The sequence below is a fragment of the Strix aluco genome, chromosome 33, assembly GCF_031877795.1.
Source record: "Strix aluco isolate bStrAlu1 chromosome 33, bStrAlu1.hap1, whole genome shotgun sequence".
In the NCBI taxonomy this organism is placed as follows: Eukaryota; Metazoa; Chordata; class Aves; order Strigiformes; family Strigidae; genus Strix; species Strix aluco.
Genome location: NC_133963.1, coordinates 3,178,691 through 3,202,838, shown reverse-complemented (window position 1 = coordinate 3,202,838; position 24,148 = coordinate 3,178,691). Strand labels below are relative to the sequence as shown.

General features: G+C 57.0%; 2 protein-coding genes across 4 annotated transcripts in view; one reads left to right on the top strand and one right to left on the bottom strand.

The window, feature by feature from the left end:
• Nucleotides 1-23,901, bottom strand: ARHGAP35 (Rho GTPase activating protein 35). 3 transcript variants are annotated; one of them, XR_012621251.1, is made up of 9 exons: nucleotides 23,811-23,901; nucleotides 22,355-22,446; nucleotides 12,062-15,962; nucleotides 4,690-4,834; nucleotides 3,547-3,624; nucleotides 3,096-3,227; nucleotides 2,692-2,797; nucleotides 1,719-2,588; nucleotides 1-1,687 (listed from the first exon to the last, which is right to left on the bottom strand). XR_012621251.1 is itself a non-coding variant. In XM_074810167.1 (8 exons), exons 3-8 carry the CDS (start codon nucleotides 15,755-15,757, stop codon nucleotides 2,228-2,230), a joined length of 4,518 nt encoding a protein of 1,505 aa, XP_074666268.1. In that variant the 5' UTR covers nucleotides 15,758-15,962; nucleotides 22,355-22,446; nucleotides 23,811-23,901; the 3' UTR covers nucleotides 1-2,227. The 3 variants fall into 3 exon arrangements, 2 of the variants coding, with proteins under 2 accessions (XP_074666268.1, XP_074666270.1); XM_074810167.1 differs by having other exon boundaries at nucleotides 1-2,588; XM_074810169.1 differs by having other exon boundaries at nucleotides 1-2,588; nucleotides 22,360-22,446.
• The window catches only part of DMWD (DM1 locus, WD repeat containing), a 40,374-nt gene that overhangs the window by 14,375 nt on the left and 1,851 nt on the right, over nucleotides 1-24,148 (top strand). The window lies entirely within an intron of this gene.

Sequence of the window (24,148 nt, the reverse complement as noted above, 5' to 3'; positions counted from 1 at the left end):
TTGTTTTTTTTTTTTTTTAATGTACAGCGGAGGAGGGGGAAAAAAAAAATCACATTTATTATTTAAACAATAACTTACGTCCTGCTTTAAAAACTACTATTTTCCGATACGACGTTCCTATGCTGTCACGGAGTTACCCAAAAAAAAAAAAAGGGGGTTTCAACCTAACGGGAAAACCTAAATACACAGGGAGGGGGTGAAAAAAAAATCCCCAAAATCGGGAGTTCTGTCCCAAAACCGCACCGGGATGCGGCGGGTGAGGAGGATATGGCAGCGGGGAAGGGGGAAAATGGTTAAAATGTAGTGTTTTGCCCCGTTTTTGGGGGGGGAGAAGCAGCGATGCGTCTTATTTCTGGTTTGAGTTTTGCCCGTTTTTGCCTGGTATTCCCCCAGCCCTTCGCCAGCAGCGAAAAAAAAACCCAGAAAAGGCCCCTCTGGTGGTGCCGAAAGGCACCAAAACCCCATTTTTTAATGGCAAAAAAACCTCCCCAGGTGAGAATTGGGGTTTTTTTTTGTTGCTTTTTTTTTTCTACTGTTCTGGGCTTTTTTTTCTTCTTTTTGGGGGTTTTTTGGCCAGTTTTATTTTTTAGAAAAAAAACCCAAAACCAAGCTGGTGGCCACTATTTACACCAACGCTTTTGTTTCAAAGCACGAGACTGGAGAATTTGGGGGGAAAAAGCCCTTTTTGAGGGTTTCTGTGGACCAGAGGAGCCCCTCCCTGGGAGGGTGGGGGGGGCAGGTGTTTTTGGGGGGGTTTGGGCTGTTTTCGTCACTGGAGGGGGGGGACTTTGGGGCGTCTTAAAGTGCGAAGAGACCCAGGAGGGGCGGCGGGAGCCTTCCCCGTGTTCTCCCAGTTGTACCATCAAAATCCAGTTTAAAACCACCCCGGTACTGGGCGGGGGGGGGGGGCGGGGAAGGACCCAGACATCCGGGCCAACCCCCCCACCCCTCACCCCCGCCCCCAGGCGTCCTCGCCGCAGCCAAATTCCAGCTTTTCTTCCCCAAACCGAAACCTGTCGGCCCAACCCCCAAATCAGCAGCGGCTTTTCTGGTGAAAAACCCCAAATCCAGCCAAAAAACGGGGGATGGGGGTGGGGGGGCAGCGGTCCCGACCCCTCCCCTCCGGTAAGTGCTTAATGCCAAAATCCCTGGAGAGGGGCTGAAACAGGGGGTGGGGGGGGGTCCCCCGGCCAAAAGGCACCACCGGGACCCCCCAAAGGCTTTTTGGGGGGGTGAGTGGAAAGGGGGGGGCCCAGGGGGGTCCTGGGATGAGTCCCAGGATGCACCAGGTGGCGTCGGATGAGCCTCGGGGTGTCACGGGGAGTCTTGGGGGGCGCTGGGGGAGCCCCGGGCTAAGCTGGACCACGGTGGGTGAGCCCGGGACTAAGCTGGACCATGTTGGATGAGCCCCGGGATAAACTGGGCCACGTTGGATGAGCCTTGGGCTAAGCTGGACCACGTTGGATGAGCCTTGGGCTAAGCTGGACCATGTTGGATGAGCCTTGGGCTAAGCTGGACCATGTTGAATGAGCCCTGGGCTAAGCTGGACCACGTTGGATGAGCCTTGGGCTAAGCTGGACCATGTCGGATGAGCCTTGGGCTAAGCTGGACCACAGTGGATGAACCTCGGGATAAGCTGGACCACGCTGGATGAGACTCAGGCTAAGCTGGACCACGTCGGATGAGCCTTGGGCCACCCTGGACCACACTGGATGAACCTTGGGCTACGCTGGACCCCGTCAGCCGAGCCCTGAGCCACGCCGGGGCCGCCCTGGGCCACTTAGGACGAGCTTCAGCCAGCGCCGGGCGAGCCGCCGGCCGCGTCCCGCCGGATTCGAGGGGCTTCGGCGGCGCCTGGGCTGAGCCCAAACGTCCAGGAGCAACCGCAGAAGCGTCCGCCGGGCCCCAGCGCCCCGGTGCCGCGTGTCCGCCGGCTCGGCCCCGCCACCCCCTCGCCCTGACACGAGGGCGGGAAAAACCCCAATAAATCCTCCCGGGACCCCAAATCCGGGCACCCCGGCGCGCTCCCGCCGTGCCGAATCGAGAGGGCGAGCCCAAGCCCGGCGCTCGCTCCCCACCTCCGCCGGGCGCCCCGGACTGAGATCCTTGTGGCGTTGGTTGGTTTGTTTTGTTGGTTTTTTTTTTTTTTATGTTTTTTTTGTCGTTTTTCCGGTTGGTTTTGTGGTTGTTTTTTGTGTCGTCGGGTTTTTCCGTTCCCGGCGCCGGCTCACAGCGTGTGCTGCTCCGCGTGGAGCTGGGCCGGCAGCAGCGGCTGGACGGGCGACTGCGGCGACGGCGGCGGCGTCTGGGGGGGCGAAGGCTGAGCCGTGCCCGGCGCGGCGGGGAGGAACGGGGCGCCGGGGGGGGCGGCGGAGGGCGACCCGGGAGCGGCGTTGGGGGCTTCGAGGATGGGCCGGTTGTAGAAAAAAAAGGGGCACTGCTGGATGAAGAGTTCGATGATTGTCTGGTACGTCCGGGTGGCCGTCAGGGCGTCCATGGTGCTGAAGTCGGGTCGCATCAGGGTGGGCCAGAAGCAGATGGAAAGGTTCTCGCTCGTCATCAGGTTGATCCGGTGGTTGTGGCTGACCCTGAGGCGGGAAACAAAATGGCGGATGCACCCCCCGGCCCCGCCATCGCCCCAACGCTGCGTTTTGGGGTGTCGCGGAGCCTCCCCCCAACCCCAAAACGTACTTATTCAAGTGCCCGATGACGTATTTGAAGACCTCGTAGTTCTCCTTGGGAAATTTCCTCAGCACTTCCCTCAGCGCGTGGAGCTTCTGCTCCCGGTCGTTGATTTCTGCCGGGAGGGAAACCGGGAGTTGGGGGGGGGAAATGAGGTGGGGGGGGAGGCAGAGAAACGCTCGCGGGATTTTTTCTCTTGGTGGAGGGATTTTTGGGCCGGATTGTCGCTTTTTCTGACAATAACCGGGGCTGAAAGCGGCGCCTTTCCCACCAGAAACACCCGGGGCGGGGGGGGATGAACATGGTGTCCATTAACGAGGCGGGCCCGCAAACGAGCTGCTGGGGGGTGAATTAATGAGGAGAGGGGCCGGGTGGGGTCGCGAGGGGGGTCGGGACCCCCGCCGTGTACTCACTGTGGGCTTCCACCAGCTCGACCTGCATGGCGTACGGCACCAGCGGCTCGGGCAGCTCCGAGAAGAAACTTTTCATGGCGCCGGCGACGGTGTTGACGGTAAAATCCTTCTCGGCCAGGTCCAGCCCGTGATCTGCGAGGGGGGAGACTCTCGGGGTTACCCCCAGGCTCGCACAGGGTAGGGGGCGGGAAGCCAACGGTGGCCCCGTTCCGCGGAGGAGCTGAACCCCGAGGTGTGAGGGAGGGGCACGGAAATGCATGAAACGCCCCCAAAATGGCGGGGATGGGGGTCCCGGCGCCCGGCCCGGGGCAGCGTGGCCGCGGTGGGCCGGGTTACAAAAAGGGGTTAAACGCGTCCGAATGGTGTTTTTCAGCCTCCAACCGCTCTGGCGGTGGCGGAGGGACAGAGGGGGGTCAGGTTTTGGGGTGGAAAAGGAGGAATCGGGCGTTACCCTGGTCGAACTGCCGCTGCAGACTCTCCATCTCCGACTTGTTCCCGCTGACGCGGTAGATGCCCTCGGTGCTCAGCCCTGGGGGAGACGCCGCTCAGGGGGGGCTCCAGGGACCCCCCGGCCCCCGTTTGGCGCCACTAAAACCCACGGAATCTGCTCCCCAAAGCCGTGACACCCCGGAACATCCCGGGTGAAACCCCCCGGCCCCTCCCAGCGGGGGGGCAGTTCCCCTATTTATTATTTTTCACCTTCCAAACCCGGCGCCCTGCAAAGGCCTTTTTTTTTTTTTTTTTTTTTAATTCAAAAATGGGGAGTTACAGCCGATTCACGTCAAAATCAAACCAACCCGCCCAGAACGCCACGCAGAGATTCTCACCCCATTTGTCTTTAGATTTGTCTTTATCTTTATAATTACTTTTATATTTATCTATTTCTTGATAATTATCTTTATATTTATTTCTTTATAATTATCTTTATCTTGTTCTTTATATTTGTCTTTATATTTATCTATTTCTTTATAATTACCTTTATTTCTTTATAATTATCTTTACATTTATTTTTTAATATTTATTTTACTTTATATTTCTTTATATTTATTTTTCTTTTCCTTTATTTTTCTTTATATTTACCTACTTATATTTATTTTTTATTTATATTTACCTACTTAATTTTATTTATGTATATTCACTCACTTTATTTATTTATTTATATTCACCCACTTAATTTTATTTATTTATATTCACCCACTTGATTTTATTTATGGATTTATTTACATTCCCTGTTTTTATTGACAGATTTCTCTTCACCTGTCGATTTCTGTTTATTTTGATTTCTCTCCCCATCCCGCTCTTCCCCACGGCTCCTCCCAGCCTCAGCCCTGATTTCGGGTGATTTAGCCCCAGCGTTCGGAGCCCGTTCCAGGCGTTAACGACTTGCTGCCATCACGGCGCGCCGCGACCTTCACCCAAAAACGTTCATGGCGTCGGGTGCGTAGAGGGGCAAGAGAACCCAAAGTGCTCTCCTGGGTTTTGCAGGCGGCGGAGCGGGGCTGGGGTGGTTTGAGTCCACCCCAACGGCTCTGGGTTCCCTCGTGTCCCCACGTTTCCACCTTCGCAGCACGAGGGACCCACCGGCGCCTCTCACCTGTGGCCTCGATGTACTCGATGCAGCGCTCGATGAAGACGGGGATGGGCTTCTCGGCCGTCACCACGCTGCTCAGGGGCACCCCGAAGTAGCTGCTCTCCCACGGGGTCTTGGTGATGGACGGCCGCGGTTTGGGCTTTGGTTTCTGCGGAGAGAGGAGCAGACCTGGGTAAACACCCCAACGCGCCCGTTTGTGGGGGACCCGACACCGCCGGGAGTGGGGGGAGGCGCCTCAGACCTTCCCCCCCGTGGATCTCGGCAGCACAAACCCCCGATGGGGGGGGAGGGGAGCGGCACAAGCCCCCGCCCCAACGGGCTCCGGCGGCCCCGGACGCGGCGGAAAATCCTCCCGGAGCTGCCCCGGGGCTGGGCAACGGGCGAGTCCTGCGGGGGCTACGGAGTCACCACGGGGGTTGTGCCAAGGAATTGGGGTTATTTATTGCAAGGGACTGGGGTTATTTATTCCAATAAATTATTATTATTTATTCCAAGAAACTTGTATTATTTATTCCAATAAATTATTATTATTTATTCCAAGGAACTTGTATTATTTATTCAAATAAATTATTATTATTTATTCAAATAAATTATTTATTCCAATGAATTACTATGATTTATGCCACTGGATTATTATTTATCCCAACACATCATTATTTATCCAGATGCTTTATTAATCCCAATAATTAATATTTATCCTGACACGTTATTGTTTATCCCGACACATTATTATTTATCCCAACACATCATTATTTATCCAGATGCGTTATTAATCCCAATAATTAATGTTTATCCTGACACGTTATTGTTTATCCCGATACATTATTATTTATCCCAACACATTATTAACCCCGACACATTATTTATCCCGACGCACTATTAATTACCCCGATGCATTATTACTCATCCCAACACGTCACTGTTCATCCCGAGGCCTGTTCCATTCCATGTTATTTTCATTATATCACAAATAAGACGTTTCTTCCAGCGCGCTGCTGTCATTCCTGAGCCCAGTAACGTCTTCAGTCACGAGAGGAGGAGGCGGCGGTTACAGACCGGGGCTCCTTCCCCTGCTCCAGGGACGTTAAACCCAACCCAAGGCTTGGCAAAGCCGACGGGTTTCATCCCAAACTCCGCCCAAGGTGCCTCCTGGACGTCACGGCTCAGGCGGAAAATAAACGGTGGCGCCGTTTTCATTGAAATAGGCATTTTTGGGGGGGTTTTAGCTGAAAAAAAAAACCCTCTCAAGGGGCAGAAGGGAAAGACCAGAAAATGGGAGAAGCCAACGGGGCTCCACGAAGTTCAGGGACGTTCTAGGACGAAGCGTCTGGTAGGCGGTGGGAGAGCGGTGGCAGGTGTCTGCGTGGCTTCAGTAGGACCTTGGACATCTTGGACATGAGATTGTCGGGAGAAGCTGGTGAGGAGCAGAGGGGGAGGTGGAGCGGAGCCTTGAAACACCTCTTTTATGGAGGGGAAGCCTTGAAACGCCTCTTTTTTTGGAGGGGAAGCCTTGAAACGCCTCTTTTTTTGGAGGAGAAGCCTTGAAACACCTCTTTTTTGGGAGGGGGAGCCTCAAAACACCTTTCTTTTGGGGGAGGAGCCTCAAAATACCTCTTTTTTTTGGGGGGGGGGAGCCTCAAAACCCCTTTTTCAGACGAGACCAACCAGCTCTCCACAATCCCTGAGCGCTCCCCAACGAGCGGGGAGCATGCGGACGGAGGAAACGACGCTTCAGGCCATTGAAGGGAAACCGCGGAAGCTCTCAGTACCGGGCTCGTTCCCGGAGGCCGAAGGCTTTGCTCCAGCCTCATCCTCCCCGCCGAGGAGAGCAGGAGCTGGGTTTGCTCTGTCCTGCCCGGCAGATCGGGGCGGGCTGTCCTTTTTGTTTCCAGTGGAAATTAATTAACGCCTCTTAATTACTGCGATGGGTTTTGCAGCGGCAGGCGGCTGCTGGGTCGGCGCAGCCCCCGTGGCCCTTCCTCCTCCCACCTCTCCTCTTCCTCGCACACAGAACTACACGCATGTGTAGAGTGTGTATGCGCCTCTACGGGGCCGTTATGGCTGGTATGGGCACACTGCAACCAGGACTGCCGTCACCTACTATGATCCCAGCAGGGTGACATGTCTTAACTGTGGATCTGAAAGACTGGTTTTATTTTACCATTCTATTAGCAGAACAAGACAAAAAAAAATTTGCTTTTTCAGTTCCTGTCATCAACCATCCAGAGCCCGTGAAACGCTATCAGTGGAAAGTGTCACCTCAAGGCATGAAAAGTTCTTCCACAATTGGCCAATGGTTTGGAGCTCAACTGGTCAATGGTTTGGAGCTCAAATGGTCAATGGTTTGGAGCTCAAATGGTCAATGGTTTGGAGCTCAATTGGTCAATGGTTTGGAGCTCAAATGGTCAATGGTTTGGAGCTCAATTGGTCAATGGTTTGGAGCTCAATTGGTCAATGGTTTGAGCTCAATTGGTCAATGGTTTGGAGCTCAATTGGTCAATGGTTTGGAGCTCAACTGGTCAATGGTTTGGAGCTCAACTGGTCAATGGTTTGGAGCTCAACTGGTCAATGGTTTGGAGCTCAATTGGTCAATGGTTTGGAGCACAATTGGTCAATGGTTTGGAGCTCAGGCACTCTCAGGCCTGCGATAACAATACCCCGCTTCTTACTGTTATCAATATACGGATGATATTCTTCTTGCAGTATGACCCGACCCAGTGGGATGACACGGAACGATCAGCATTATGTCATCTTAAACAATATGGGTTGGCTGTGGCTCCAGAAAAGGTTCAACGCACAAGTCCTTGGTTATACCCAGGTGCAAAAATATTGGATCAGACTGTAGCTCCGCAGCCAGTAACGCTGAGTAGGGAAGTAAAAAATCTCATTGACATCCAAAAGCTATTGGGAGCAATTAATTGGGTCGGGCCCTATTTAGGATTGACATCTTCTCCATTGAGCCCCCAATGGAATTATCGACGAGGGATGCTGATATTTGTGCACCGAGACGGTTAACCAGGGAAGTACGTCAGGTACTCGATGAGGTAGAAAAAGCGATACAGAACAAATCTGTTTATCGCCTGGAACTAACAGGAGTTGTGCAAGTTTTTGTTTTAACAGAGCCCACGATTCCGTAGGCATTACTTTGCCCGTCGAATGAAACCTGGGCGGGTCCTTCACATCTGCCAGAAGGGATGTTTTGACCCGATCGGTTCAAAAAGACAGCACCTGGTGTTTTTGATTGGTGGCTCACTTGATATAAACGCACGGACCCGTTGCCTTGAACTTGTGCGACGGGATCCAGCCACCGTTGTTATTCCAACTCGAGCTGAATATTTTGAGCGGTGCCTAGCGAATAACACGGCACTGCAATCCGCACCGCCAGATTTTCAAGGACAAATAAAATATCACCTCCCCAGCCCCCCCCCAGTGTGGAAACTGGTGCGCGAAATTTCGATCGGGAACAAGCGGCTGCATTCCACGGAGCCAGCGGAGGGGTGAACTGTGTTTACAGATGGATCAGGAAAAACAGGAAAGGCGGCGGTAGCGTGGCTGGTGAAGGGTGAGGGGCACAGCATCGTCACAGAACAGCGAGGGTCGCCGCAGGCTGCGCGACTCCGAGCGGCATCGAGGCCTTCCACAGATGTACAGAACCTTCTGATTTGGTTACAGCTTCTGCCTCTGCCGCAGGATTGGTTCAGCGGTTAGAAAGAGCAATCCTCAAACAGGTGTGCAGTGAAAAATTGTTTAATTTGTTACGGTTCCTGCGGGAGTTGAGCCAAAAACGTGAGAATCCCTGTTAAGTGTGGCGCAGTCACAGCACCCCGCCAGGACTTTTAGCAGGAGGCGACGCTGACAGGCTCGTGGCTGTTGCTGTGGTGCCGAAGACTCCACAACAGCCCAACCATCGCACCCATTTTTCCCTCAAGGCGCCAGAGCGTTACAGACAGTCTCGCCCCACGGTGACGGAGGGAAGAGCCGCCGCAGCATCGCGGCCTGATGGTCGGGGACAGCGAGCGCCGTGTTCTGACGGGGTGAGCCCCGGGGTCACGGGCGTTGGGAATCTGGCAAACGGATGTTACGCACCCCGCAGAATTTGGGAGGCTGGAGTATGGATGTGTCCCCGCTGATAGTTTTTCACACGCGGGGGGAAAACGCCAGAGGAGCCATTCGACGTCAGCAAAAGGCGTTTTTTGGTTTGGGCGTCCCTGAATCAGTAAAAACCGGCCCCGCCTGTGTCTGCAGAGCGGCTCGGGAATCTCCGCAGAGGTGGGGGATTCACCCTGGTACCGGCGGCCCACGTTCCCCCACGGGACAGGCAAGCGTTGAGCGTGCCCGTGGTACCCTGACACAAAACGGGGGACGGAAGGGGAGCCGCCGGGGGCCCGCTGGGCAAAGGCCGTTTAGGCATTAAACTTTTTAGCCGTGCCCGAGCAGCGTTGGTCCCTCCCATTGGGAGACATTTTGCCTCTTTCTCTTCGGCTCAGGAGTTGGGGAGCTGCCTCGGTGCGTGATTTACGGGGGGGACGATGGGCTCAGCCCGATCACCGGGGCAGGGGCACGCTTGTGTCCCCACGGAGCTGGGCCACGGTGGTGCCCTGCCCCTTGTACCCGGCCTGGTATGTCTCATCGACTGACGTGGATGGCGTTGGGCACGGCATGTCACAAAATAGAGCCGCAACAGATTCTTTTTTAATTGCCCAAAGTGAAGACGTTGAGAGAACGTGTTGCGTGAATCCGTCAGAGCCCTTGGAATCAACACATAAAGCAGCTCCTAAAGGAGTGAAAAGTTACAGGGAGATGATGGGTGGGATGGGCTGAACGACTCGTTTAGAGGACGGGGACTGTCAGGGGGGTTGGTGTCGTGGATAAGAGCCGGGCTGTTGATTTTGTTGGCCGTCGTAGTTGTGTTATTAACGTTGCCGTGTCGTGTGTCTCTGCGGCAAAGGGCCCCGCAGGGGCGGCCCGGGCCATGGGTGCAGCACACATACAAAAAGGGGGAATTAGGGGAGAGCTCGGCGGGTCCAAGTGTGAGTTTGGCCTTGACCTTGGGCAGGTAACCGTGCACCCGCAGGGGCTGAAGGTGCCGCGAAGAGCTGAGTAACGCGGGTACGGAGCTGCCTGAGCGCAGGGAGAGGAAGGGTACGGAGGCTGCGACAGGGAAGAGGTCACGTGACCGTGACCCGTTAGTCGCTGATTAAACCAGTCACGTATGGACACGCACCCTTAATGAGGTTAGAAATGGCGTGTTCGAACGACGTGGTGGCCGTTGGGGACAGTCCGGCGTGTGCCGTGTCCATCCCAACAGCGACACGTGCAGGGAGCGTCCATACGTGCGTTTATCCATACAGCGCGTGAAGCACGTAGGCATTGAGTACGTGTACGTGGTGTAGGTGTGCATTCCCAGATGTATGGTGCACATGTGTGTGCATTTCTACATGTATGTGTGCGTTTCCATATGCACAGAGCATCTATACGTGTATAGAGGATGTGTGCATTTCTATGTGTGTGTTAGGTGTGTATGTGCATTTCTATACATACACAGGGTGTGGATGTGTCCATTTATACATGTATATAGTGTGTGTGTATCCATTTATACATGTATACAGCACGTATGTATCCATTTATACATGTATATAGCGTGTATATCTGCATTGCTATATATACAGCGTGTGTGTGTGCATTTATACATGTATATAGCGTGTATATCTCCATTTATACATGTATACAGCACATGTGTCCATTTACACATGTATATAGCATGTAAATCTGCATTTATATATGTATATAGCACCTATATCTGCATTTATATATGTATATAGCATGTCTATGCCCATATTTATATATACATAGCCTGTATATGTACATTTAACACATAACACGTGTATAATGCATGTGTGACACGTCAGCGCCCGTGTATCTGCCACGCACGTGCACAGAGCACGCGCGCTCTACTTTTCTGCGTGTCCCACCTATACGTGCGCGTGCGCTTCCACCCCGCCGCAGCACCGGCTGTTTCACACCCCTGGACCACTTCTCCACCCACATCCACGCGCTGGAGACAAGATGGCCGCCCCGGCGCGGGCAGGACGCCCACCACCACCACAGCACACTTAGGGCCGGGTGGCTTTGACACCCAACCATTGGCCATCAGCCTGCCAACCACTGGCCATCGGCAGGCCAACCGTTGGCGTGCCATCGGCATTCAACTCGACAACCGTTGGCCATCGGCAGGCCAACCATTGGCCAGCCATTGGCATTCAACTCGACAACCGTTGGCCATCGGCAGGCCAACCATTGGCCATCAGCATTCAACTCGACAACTGTTGGCCATCGGCAGGCCAACCATTGGCCATCAGCATTCAACTCGACAACTGTTGGCCATCGGCAGACCAACCATTGGCCATCGGCATTCAACTCAACAACTGTTGGCCAGCGTCAGGCCAACCGTTGGCATGCCCTTGGCATTCCACTTGCCAACCGTCAGCCATCAGCGCATCAACCATTGGCACGCCATCAACATTCAGCACACCAACCATTGGCTCTTGGCACGCCAACTGTTGGCCATCGGCACGCCAACCGTCAGCCATCGGCGCGCCGACCATTGGCCTTCAGCGCACCAACCGTTGGCGCAACATCAGCATTGGCGTGCCAACCATTGGCATGCCAACTGTTGACCATCGGTGCGCCAACGGTTGGCCTTCGGTGTGCCAACCGTCAGCCAAGAACTCCAAAGACCACTCAACCACGCGGCACCTCAAACAGGCGGGCCTGTCCAAAACCACTTTTACCCTCTAAAGACCAGATCCACCATCGTGCCGAAGAGCAGCAGCGAATCCCGGTGGATTTACGGCTGGTTTTGAAGAACCGCGGCACCACAATGTGTCAACCTTGAGAAAAGCCACCCAAGAGCAGCAACAGTCAACACCTTAAACGTGTCCTCAACTTACTGGTGTCTTCTCCAGTTGGACACATCACTCTAAACGACTCTACGCCGAGTGACTCGACATCGTTCACTAGCATTAAAGAAAATTTATGAGGCACTTTTCAAAACACCCACATTTTGGTTAATTGTACCTTGAAAGCCATCGCTTCCGAGTGCGGAACGACCTTTCTCCGAAACCCATCGCGGGGATAAAGTCGTCAGAGCCGACCGCCTGCGGTGGAAGCGCTGGGGGTGATTTCGGTAGAGGACCGCGAGTTCCCGCAGTCCGGGCGCGATAAAAAAAAATTAAAATTGAGAGATTCTGCGCCCGTCCTACTCTTCGATCAACAGGGAAATACGTGACAAATGCCGCGAACGCGACGGCAGGAGCCGCTGCCCCCGTTCAGGCCTTATGCCCGGCGCCACGCCCCAACCTCCCCCCCCGCCTACCTTGGTCGTCCTTCGGAGGCTGCGCAGGATGTTCCTCCTCCTGGGGTCCTCCCCGTCGGCCGTCTCATAGGGGATAACGGCGTTATCGCCTTTATACCCCTGGGAACTCTGGTCCTCCTCTTTCTTGCGGATGGGGCCCAGCTCGTCGTCGCTGCCGACGCTGAAGCTGGTCCGGTAGCTGGCAAACCGGCCCAGCCTGGTGCAGCGCGTCCGGTACAGGACGGGTTTGCTGACGACCGAGACTTTGCGGCCCCGCTCCAGGGAGCTGGTGTCCATCTCGCTGTCGGAGCCGTTGCCGCTGCCGTTCGATTGGGTTTTGTTGATGTTGCGGATGGTGATGATCTTGCCCTGGGTGCTGTCGTGAGGCACGGAGTAGATGTTCTCCTCTTCATTTCGGGGTTTGACCACGGCGTCCATCGGCTCGGCGTAATCGGAAGGGTCGAAGCAGTCGCTGGGCAACCAGCTGCTAGAGGAGACAGATTTCCGCTGCCCATCGCGATGCCCCTGCTCCAGGTACGACAGGTCCCCCTTGGTAATGTCAAAATGCACGGGGGGCTTTGGTTTCACCGGGGGAGGTACTTTGTTGTTCAGCTTGCTCTCAAAAGTGCTCATGACGGAAATGAAAGACAAGCCGTCGTTCCCCTCCAGCTCCATGGAAAGCTTCGAGTGGTCCTTGGGCAGGGCGGGCACGGCCACGTCCTCTCGGAAGGGGCTGTAGGTGGGGGGCTCGGCGTCCTCCTCCGAGTCCTGCAGGTTGGAGTTGCAGAGCGGGGAGCCCGCCCGCGGCGAGTTGAACACCTCCTCCGTCGTGCTGCAGGCCTCGGCCACGTTGTCGTACATGTGGGTGGCTTCGATGATGTTTTTTTTCTCCACCACGTCTTTGAAAAACGAATGGAAAATCTCCAGCTTGTGCTGCGGTTGGCTGCAGGGTATGGTGGTGAACTTGCCGTCGATCTCCTGGGCGATCTCCTCGCCCTCGGTGAGCTGCTCTCTGCTCAGGTCGTTGTCCAGGATGTCCGCGGAGCCGTCGGTCAGCGCCACGACCTGGATGGGGATGATGTCCTGCACCTCGCAGAGGAAGGCACGCAGCATGGCCAGCGACGCCTTGCGCTTGGCCGAGTAGAAGACGATGTACCCGTGGACCAGGCGGCTCTTCCTGATGCTGAAGGAGGAGTGGTAGGAGAGCAGGGAGAGCTCCACGCGCCTCTTGTGCGGCCCGATGGCCAACTCCAGGAGGACGGAGCTGCTGCTGCTGCACTGCGAGGGCCGGTAAGTCTGGGACTGCAGGATGGGCAGGAGGATGTCGTCGGCGTTGAAGGGGTCCCCGCACATCAGGCACATGACGATCCGGAGGTCGACGTCGGCCAGGTCTTTGATGCTGGAGGTCGAGCTGACGAGGTTTAAGTTGCGCTTCGAGTCCAGCAGCCCCTTCAGAACCTGGCTGATCTGCTTCTCATTGATGTTCCGGCCGTAGCCGATGCCGGCGGAGGCGGGGTCGAGGAAGACGCACTGCAGCTTGCTGGCGATCTGCTGGCCTTGCTGGATCAAGCTGTGGAGCGTCTCGCCACTGGTGTCCCCCCTCTTGTTGACGAGGATGAGCGTCAGGGGAAGGTGGGCCAAGTGGTTGTCCCTCCTCCCGATGGTCGACTCTCTGCTCTTTTCGATGCTTTCCACCACGTAGGACAGCGACTCCTTTGAGTTGTAAAGGCAGAGACAACCGTGAGGCTGGAAGGTGGGCGTCTGGAAAGAGTTAACGGGGAGCCGGACGTTGCCCTCGATCGGCCTCAGGGACAGCTCGTACATCTTACCTTCGATCACGTACTTGTCGTCGTTGGTGCAGAGCGCCCGGATCTCGTTGGCCAACTCGCGCGCCAGCCCGTCCTTGCCGAGGATCACCAGGTTGATCCTGTCGATGTTGGAGTCCGACAGCAAGTTCTTCTGGTTGCGTTCCGAGGGCCTGATGAAGCGGGAGTTGATCAGGTGCTCAATTTTAGAGTCTACGCAAACCGGGCAGCTGGGACACGTCTCCTTCGTCGGGTGGTAGACGAAGTGGATGTGCTTCAGGATCAGGGCGTCGCGCTCGGCCTGCAGCTTCTGCAGCGCTTTGAACCTCTGCTCTTCGCCCAACACGTCCTGGATGACGCCCATCTTCTCCTTGCTGGGTTTAGCATCCAGCTCCAGCTCGTAGAACAGCTCCGAGTACTCCAGGAGCAGCTCCTGGAACTCCTCCTTGGCCTTTTCTATGATCTGTTTTTGGTGCTTGCTGTAGATGTCCATGTAAACAGACTCCTCCAGCCACATGTAAAAATCCTCGTTCATGATGAAGCTGCGCGCTTCCTCCCAGGGCTTCCCGGGCGTGATGAAGGGGGAAGTCTCCAGGTTCTCCTTGAAAGCTCTCCTCATTTCTGCCCTTTTCCTCTCGTTCCTCAGCTTTTCTAAGTGAGCTTCGTAGAGCTGCTCGGCGGGCTGGGTCTCCATCAGGTCGAAGGGGATACGCTCGTTCTCCATGTTGTCGATGTGGCCGGTGGCGTCCCAGGGCGTCTCCTCCAGGACCACGAACCATTTCAGAAAGTCCGGCTTCGTCTCCAGGAGCTTCTCGGCTTTGACGCAGCTCAGGTGGTCGATCTCATCCAGGTCGGGGATGAGGGCCTCCAAGGCCTGAGGCAGCATGGCCAGGTACATCTTCCGCCGGCGCTCGATGTGCTCCTGCTTGAGGCGGTGGACGTGCTGCAGAAACAGCTTTTTGGCTTTCTGCGTCCCCTCCAGGTAGACGTAGTCCTGGTACTCGGGGGAGGACTGCATCTTGCGGCTGACGTTCAGCCACGTCTCGTTGTGGTTTTTGACGATGCGGCTGACCAGCCACTCGTACTTGTCCTTGGCCGCGGCGATCTGTTGGCTTTGCTGTTTCAAAGCTTCGAAGTAGGGGATGATTTTCGTCTTCCCCCGGCTCTTGTCGAGCAGCTGCACCAAGGTGCTGAAAGCCAGGTCGATGTTCACGTTGGATCTGGCCGACGTCTCCACCACCTGGAGGTTCTTTTTGCTTAAGGCAAAAGTGTGTGCGTCCCTAATGTACCGCTCCACGCCTTCGTCACACTTGGTCAGGACCACCACGATGGGCTTTTTTGTTTTCGCTAGTTGATTGTAAAGATTCGAAACGAATTTCAGCTGATCATCAAAGTTCCTGTTCATACCCCTGCTCACGTCGATGCAGAGGAGGAAGCCATCCACCAGCAGCTTTCCATCCGGCATCTGTTTTTGTTCAAAGTCCTGCTCCAGCCCCAGCTGATCAGTGCAAAAGTACATGAGCTTTTCAGCCGACGCCAGTTTGGTCGCGGCAGCCCTCTTGATGTAGGGCTGCAGGGCCGTGCTGCGGTGGGGCTGAAAGGTCTGGTCGTCGATGAACTCCGTCTGCTCCACCACGTGCATTTTACATTCGACACAGTCCTCCAGGGAACGCGCGACCTCCCCCCAGTAGAGGAAATGGTCGTTATTGACCACCCTTCCCCCAAAGTCACTGGTGCTGAGAACCGAGGTGTGGTCCAGGTGGAACTCGTCCGCGCTGGGCCGCACGAAGCGGTTGCAGAGGCAGGACTTCCCGATGCCGCACTGCCCCTTCTCCTTCTCCGTCCCGGACAATCCCACCACGCTAATGTTATAGGTGGGAATGCGAACATCTTGCTTTCTTGCCATCATCATCGTCCGCACATCCTGTCCCAGTCAAACCGCTTCCGAGAGGTTTAAGGTTCCCGGCAGCCGCTCGGCAGCCGGGGGGGGACGCGGGGCGACGGTTCTCAAGCCAGGCAGGGCGCCGGGGCCATGAACTTCGCCGTCCCCATCCCGCACCTACCAGCAGCGCTTCAGTTCTCGCCGGTCCCTGTCGTCGGGCGTCCGATGTTTCCCCCTAAGAGTTGAAAAAAAAAAAAAAAAATAAACAACCGTCAGCGTTTCAGCTCAGGAAGCCCAAACTGATTTAATTCCTCCTGATTTTGTTTCATACGCCTCGAGCGTGACCCGGGGAGGAGCCGCCGGCCGCCGCAGGCACGGCTTCCCCATCGGCGCGAACCACGAGCCCAGCGCGGTGCCGAGGCAGATCGAGGCCACGGGCTGCCCCCTTCCCCCCCAGGAAAAACGGGTCAGCGGCGGCGGGAAGAACCGAGGGGACCCGCGGCGGAGCCGGGTTCGTGCTGCGGGAGCTTCTGATCTGAGGCTGAAAAAAACCCCCCGAGTCAGACAAACCGTCCCGTCTTTTCTTCGCCTTTTGAGTTAAGATCAAGCGTCGCGCCGGCTTAACGCCCGATCTGCTTCCACCAGGAGGATTACCGCCTCGCGCCCCGCAGGTAGGCGAGGCCTAAGAGGATCAGAACCGTTTAAAAACAAACAAAAAAAAAAAAAAAAAAGGAAAGATAGGGAGATCCGAGTAAAGCCTTGAAGAGGCGCCCGAAGCGTTAACCCACACAAAGTCCTCCCAGAGGGAACGGCGCTGGGGGGAGGGATGATCCAAAAAAAAAAAAAAAAAAAATTAAAAAATCCTACCCTCAAAAACCCCCGTTTCACCCGTCCACGGGGTCACCCCCAGCCGCCGCGTCACGCGACCCGAGGCGAAGCGGGAATTTGGGTGTTTTCGGCGTCGACCTGCGAACGCTGGGCTCTTCCCCACGTTATTTCCCGCGGGAAGGTCGCTCGTGGCTCCGCGGGGCGGCACCGCCGCGATGTCAGCTATGCCACCGAACCGCCGGCGAGCCTTTAATTACTTCAACTAATTACTCATCGCTCAATTTGAAGGAACGCAGCTACTCCCCGCGAGGCTGGACGAGGCTCGAGGCCTCTTGCACGGCTCCTTCCGCCGTGTTTCTCCTCAATCCTCGTCGTTTCTCTCCGTTTTGGAGGACGCGGCCGGGCGGGTGCCGAAAAGTCCCTGAAATGGGTCGTTTGGATCTTTGCAAAGATTGATTTAAGCTTTTAACCATCTGGGTCCGAAACGCTTAATCTCGTGCAACAGATGGGCTTATCCCCCGGGCGTGCGGCACGAGGAAGCCTCTCCCCGGCTTTCCCAACTTTCTGCAAAAAAATGAAACCCCCCAGAGCCGCGGAGCCGCCGATCTCCAAGACCGAAACCCGCGCCGAGCGTCCGACGAGGGGGAGGAAGGGCCGGCGCGGATGACACGGGGCGCCTTAATCCTCGGCGCAAAGCAGGAAAATTATTAATAAGTCGCACGGTGTCACTATGCCAGGCAGCGTCATCCGATGAATTTCTGATGGATTTGGTGAAATTCAGGTTTTCTGGTCGCTTTAACCTGGCGGAGAAGCCGCCGGTTTCTCTCCCTGTGTCGGGGTTGCAGGAGCGTTTCCACAAACGTCGCAGGAGGAAAAGCAAATTCCAGCGGAGGCAGCTCCGCGCCGAAATGGTAAGAAATTCGATGCGAATAGGTCAAAAAAATCGCCGTGCGCCCCAGGCAACTCCTGAGAGTTATTTCCCCCAGTTCCTCCCGCGGATCAGCTTCACACCTTTCAAATTTGACTTATAGTTAAAAAAAATAACAAGAGACTCGAGGTTTTGGAGGCGCAGTGGCGGCGAAGAGGGTTTTGGGAGGCGCAGCGGGGTCCAGCGTGGCCGCAGACACGACCTGCCCGTTTCCGACGGGTTTTCCGCCCAGGAAAGCAGCCGGAGGGACCCGGCCGGCATCCCCCCCCCCCCAGATTCCCACCCAAAAAACGTCGCCCCCACCCCACCGAGGGCTTCTGGGCACTGTCGCGCTCACGCCGGCGCAGCTCCTCGTCCAGCTCGGCCTCACGAAGCGACGTCCCTTCTCCTTCGCTCGGGGCACGGGGAGGGGAAACCCGGTGTCACACGGCGCTCGCTTTCGCTTTCTCCCCGAAATCCCTGAGTCAGGAGTTACTCATTTACGCCACAAAGTCCAGCTGGGAGGACCAGGAAGAAGAAGGGACCCGCTCTGTTAATTCCCAGCAAAGCGAGGGGAATTTAGCTCTTGTTTCCTCTTAAGAAGCTGGCAGCAGACCCAAAGAGAAGGAAAAAAAAAAAACAGAAAAAAAAAAATGTATTTTCCACCCCCGGATACCTGAAACCTGGGTTCGGCCACAGCCGCCGGCATTCCCCGCCAGCCCCCGACGTTTGCTGTGTGCGTGTGTCGCAACAGCCCCGGAATTAATAGTGTGTTCAATTAAGCAGCTTCCCAACGCTCTTAAAGCGGAGACAAAGCTTTCTTCATGCTCCTTGCGGCGCTCACCAGGGTCACGAAGGCCCCGGCGGGCGCTGCGGGAGGACAAACTCCGGCGGGCGGCTGGAAGAGCCCCGCGGGCAGCGCCGAGGCTGCCAGGCCGGGTTTTAGCGCTTTTTATATTTATTTCAGGGGAACGACCTCCTTGTCGTAGCTCTCCCCAGGTCGACGGGATCGTCTTCTGCCTCAACCCGCCGCCACGGCCGACCGGGGCACCGGGTGCTCTGCACAGCACCGAGTCAGGGGGTGAAATAGCGGCAGAATTGGCGTTTTCACTGGGAAATCGGAGAAGATTAAAGCCAGGGTGCGGAGGGTTTAAGGAGACACAGCCCCGTCCTGGCTTACTCCTCGTTTGCGGAGCGGCTGGATTGCAGCCCGCCACGGGACAGGCCTCTCTGTCCTGCACCCAGAACCCCCCCAAAAATCTACATTTTTAAGAAAACCAAGCGTTTTGTGTCACCGGTTTAAATTCAACAAGCCAAGGCTCTAAATCAGAAGCCGGACTACGCAGAAGTGAAAAGAATCGGCAGCGCCGCGGCGCCTCGAGGGGCCGCGGGGCACCTCCAGCACTTCGTTTTGGGGGTGTCAACACGCCGGGAGCTGCTCCGGGGTCCCTCGGCTGCTCCCCCAGTTCCGTGTCATGGTGGCCGCCCGGTGCCGCAGACCAGCCTCAGTCGCCGAACCCTCTACAAACCTAAACTTTGCTCAAAGTCCAAAAAAACCCGACCCCCAAATCCCACTAACCGTGAAGCTGAGCAGCGGCAGGGCTGGGCTCGGCGTTGTCCCTTCTCCGGGGAAGGGCCGTGGCTCGATCCCACCGGTTCAGGTAGTCCGGAGCCAACCGCGCTTATCTCGGGCCTTTCGGTGAGCGCGGCCGCAGCGTCATCGAAGTGCCGCGAAATAATCTGACGGCTTAAACGGTGGAAATCCCTGGCCAGGAGCCAAGCGGCCTGGGCGCGCTCTCCCCAGCGGGGTCATTAAATCTCCCCAACTGAAAAGGAACGAGGGGGGGTGTGTGTGTGTGTGTGTGCACGTGTGGAAAAAATAAATATGTGGCAACGGGAGGGCAAAGGTTTTTTTTCTGCAGCGAGGTGGCATCCGGGAGCATCTCACATCACAAAGGTGCGTCCGAGTCCAGGATAACTTAAGCAAAAATAAACACACCTCGTGGATACAACCCCCTTCCGACCAACCGCTATTTATCCGTCGTAAGATAAACCCCCCGGGCAGACATCCGCATCAAAACGACAGCGCGGGGAGAAAAAAAAATCCTCCTCTAAGTGCCGCTGCTCCTCGTGCGGGTGTTTAAAAGTTGCCTCGACGACTCGTAAAAGGCTTTAAAAACCCTTCGGCCACCCCGAGGTGAGGGACAAAGGTCAGGCACTCTCGGGATGGGGACAGGGACACGCGACGCACCGGGAATGTTCCCCCTCCCGCAGCTCCCACCGCCCCCGAAGCGCCGGGCAAATGCAACCTCTTACGTGTTTTGGGGTGTTTTTTCACCAGCGCCCCCCACGCGGTAGAGGCGCGGGAGCCTCCTAACGAAGGGGGTTTCACAAGCGAGCGCGGCCCCCCCCATGCCGGTCAGGGTCAGCTCCTCTGGCGGCAGAGGAAGGGGAGAAACCAGCTTTGGGGGGGTTGTTCGAAAGGCGGCGTTGGGTTGAGTGGTTGGCTCTGCCAACGGCTCCGCGAGGGCTCAGACCGCTGCGTTACACGTACGTACTTTTATATATTTATATACAGAAATATCGAAGGGGTTGGGTCGATGGGACCTTCAGAGCCCACCCATGGCATGGGCGCAGACATTTCCCACCAGACCGTGCTCCCAGCCCCGTCCAACTTGACCTTGACCCACAGCTCCTCCGGGCGACCTGCTCCAGCGTCTCCCCACCCTCATCGCAAAGAATTTCTTCCCCGTGTCCAACCTGACCCTCCCCGCGGGCAGTTCAGAGCTGTTGCCCCTCGTCCCATCACCGCAGACCCTGATAAAAGTCTTCGCCATCTTTCTTCCCAGCCCCTTGAAGCCCCCAACGGCCACGAGAAGGTCTCCTCCTCCTCCTCTCCAGCCCTGACTCCCCCGGCCACGCTCCCCAGCAGAGCCGGGCCCATCTCTATGGTCTCCTCTGCACCCGCTCAAGCAGGTCCCTGGCCGTCCCGTGGTGGGGACCCCCCGCACTGGCCGTTCACCCAACCATCCATCCGTCCGTCCATCCATCCATCCGTCCAACCATCCACCCATCTGTCCATCCATCCAGCCAACCATCTACTCACCCAACCACCCAATCATCCATCCATCTGTGCAACCATCCACCCAACTGTCCATCCAACCACCCACCATCCATCCATCCATCCAACCACCCAACCATCCATCCAACTGTCCGTCCGTCCCCCAGCCTGCACCAGGATGGGGAATTTCCCCCGCTCACCTGCAAGACCCCGCCCTTGGCCTTGTCAAACCTCCCAAGCTTGACGTTGGCCAACGTCTCCAGCTCCCTTGGGACGGCAGCTCTTCCCCTGAGGGTACCAACGGCACCGCTCAGCTCGGTGTCACCTGCAATCCCACCATCTACGTCATCAATAATATTGAGCAGTACTGGTCCCAGTATGGACCACTGAGGGTCACCGCTCATCGCTGGTCTCCATTCGGACATTTCGCCGTTGACTGGAGTCAACAGACGTTGAGATATATCGATATTTATGGACCAACTGGGGCCTTTCCCAGTGTCTTGCCACCAACAGCACCAGAAACGCTCAACCCAACCGGAGCAAAACCCAACTAGCAACGTCTCCGCAGCGGGAACGGAGCCGTCCACCCCACCCAAGCCGGGTGGTTAACGGCTCCATCACCGGCCACCTCAACGAGAAGGTACTGGAGCGTTACTCACCCGGCCCCAACAGCCCGCAAACTCGGAACTCATTTTCAAAAAAAAAAAAAGAAACCAGGGCAACGTCCAAATGAGTCAGCAAGGACAAGGCCAAAGGATGTCAAAGTCGTAGAGTTCCCTCAGCGAAGGAGCAAAGACCAACCGTTGCGTCCCAGCCCGGCCGGCCAACCGCTGGCGCGCGCCAATTAAATCGGCCATGATTACAAAATGACTAATTAGCGCAAACACAAGCGTCACCTTCCGCGACGGCCACGCCGAAACCCGACAGCGTCACTGCAAAAACCGCTTTTACGTGCCCAATTCCCAACCGCGAGAAATCCACTTTCCTCGAGAAAAACGAGGCCGCCCCTTGCCCATCCCAATCAAGCCAATTTACCCCAAAATGAGGGGGGTCACCCCATGAGAAAAATGACCCAAAATTATCGGGGTTCACCCCGGTGAGGAAACACGGACGCCTACGAGGCGCTCAGGATGGGGTCACGCTGCTCCGGAGAGGACAAACTTCCCAACGGGCATCGCCAAAACCCCCCCAGAGGCGGGTAAAACCCAAACTGCTCCAAAATCGCCATTTTCTGAGGCGTCGGGACCCGCGATGCCGCGAAGACCGAGGGAAACCCCCCCCCGGTGAGCAGACGCGGCCGGAGAGACAGCGGGAGGGAACCGGGGCCGGTTGGGCAAGGAAAAAAATAAAAATAAAAGAGGAAAAAAATAAAAGTAAAAGAGTAAAAAAATAGAAAAGCGAAGCGGGTGCGGAGAGGAAGAGCCAGACCGCCACGGCCTTTTTATTTAAAATTTTTTAAGGTGGCAAAGGAAAAAAAAAAAAAAAATCACATCTCCCCGGAGCTCGGAGGTGCCGCCCCGAAGCATCCAGGAACGTGGATGGGAAAGGGGGGAGATTAAAAAAAAAAAAAGAAAAAATAATTTAAATTTTTTCTCCCAAGCGCCCTCCCAAGCCCGACAAAGCGCGTTACCCTGAGGAAGCTTCCCCAAATTGGGAAGGGATAAGGAAAGCGGCGGGAACCCCGGCGCAGGCGCCCGGCTCAGCACCTTTTTGGGGGTTTTCATTTTAAAATCAAGCAGTTTCTCAAATCTGTCTCCCACCCCCCCCCCACCCCACCCCATCAGCGGGGAGAAAGCAAAAAAATCAATGAATTCTGGCCATTAAAAATTACATCACCAGCCGGCCCGAGCGCGCGTCAGGCCCGTCTTTATCTCTGCGGATTTAAACGCCAATTACCGGCGGCTCGTGCGGGTACGGCAGCTCCTGGAGGAGGGAAAAAAAAATAATTAAAAAAAAAAATAAAAAAATCACTATCGCGAAATCAAAGCCCCCGTTTCCGTTAAAACCCCCAAATATAAAGAATCATTGTGCGGCGCTTAATCTCCCGGCGAACGCTTTAACCGTTTCCCCGGCCCACAGCCGGCGCCGTCAATTTATTAATGAATAAAAAGGGGCTTTTTAATTGCTGGGGGGGGGCGGGGGGGGGGGGGGGGGGGGGCAGCTGCCGGCGGGCGGCTCCGGTCGAACCCCGACCTCGTCTCGGGGGGGGTCGCGGCCGTCGCCGGAAAAACCGGAGGAACGTTGGTCGGCGGAGGAAGATTTTAGAAACAGGCCGGAAAAATGAAAAGGGGGGGGGGAAGGGGGGTTGTCACCCCCCAAAGAGCGGGGGGGGGACACCCCGAAAAGGCAGCGGACCCTGAAAATCACCCTGTGGATCTGTCGGTGCAGGGGGGGAGGAGACACCCCCCGTTTTCTTTTTTTTTTTTTTTGGGGGGGGGTGTGTTAGGGATTGCCCCCCGCTCTGGGGGGGGCAGGTGGGTGCAGCAGTTGTCCCCGCCAAGGGGGAGCCCCCCCATGGAGCCCCCCCACGAGACCCTTCGCAGGGGCACAAATCTGGGGGGAGGGTGATGCTGGCCTTCCACCCCCCCCAAAAATCTGGGGGGACGGGGGGGATCGCACCCCCCAAGGTGGGGCAGCACCCCCTCTCACCCTGCTGAGCAACCCCCCCCCCATAAAGGGGGGGCCTTAGGCCAGGGGTAGGAGCACCCCCCAAGTTCTTTAATGGTGGGGGGGTCCTGCACTCCCCTCCTCCCTCCACCCCCTTGCTGGTGGGGGGTCACTGATCCTTTAAGGGGGGGGTCTCCTCCCCTCCCCTCTAACTTGGGGGGCCCAAGGGGTCTCCCCTTCCCTCACCCACCCTCTCCGCCTCCCTTAGTTTGGGGGGGGTGTCACTTTGCCCATAAGGGGGGGGGTGTCTCCCCCTCAAGGGGGATGAGGGGTCCCCCCTCCCAGGACCCCTCCCCTTTAAGGGGGGGTTGTGACCCCTCCCCTAAAGGCGGGGGGGCGTCCCCCCTCCCCTGGGGGTCTCCCCCACCTCTGCCCTCCCCGAACCCCTCCCCTTGGGGGGGGCTCCCCCGCGGCCCCCTCAGGGACGAGCCCCCCCGCTCGCTCCCCACAGGCGGGTCCCCCCCCGCGGGCCGCGGCCCCGCTCCCCTCCCGCCCCCCCCGCGGGGGCTGGGGGCCGGCCCGGCGGTTGGCGGCCGGCGGGGGTGGGGCGGCCCCATTGTTCCCAGCCGGGGGGGGGTTGTGGGGAGGGGGGGGGGTGGAATCGCGGGGCCGCTCCTTACCGTGACGGCGGCGGCGGCCGCGGGCCGGGCCGGGGGCGGCGGGCGGCGGCGCCATGTCCCCCCTCGGGGCGGCGGCGGCGGGGGGCGGCGGGCGGGGCGGGGGCGGCGGGGCCGCCGGGGCGGGCTCGGCCTGTAATGGCGGCGGTGCCTTCCTCCCCCTCCCCTCCCCACTCCTCCTCCTCCTCCTCCTCCCCCTCCCTCCGCCTCCGCCTCCTCCCGCGCGCACGGGGGCGGGGGGGGGCGGGGCGATGCGGCAGCGCGCGGGGAGGGGGGGAGCGCGCATGCGCACGGCCTCCGCCCCTCCTCCTCCTCCTCCCGGTACCGGCGGGAGCCCCACC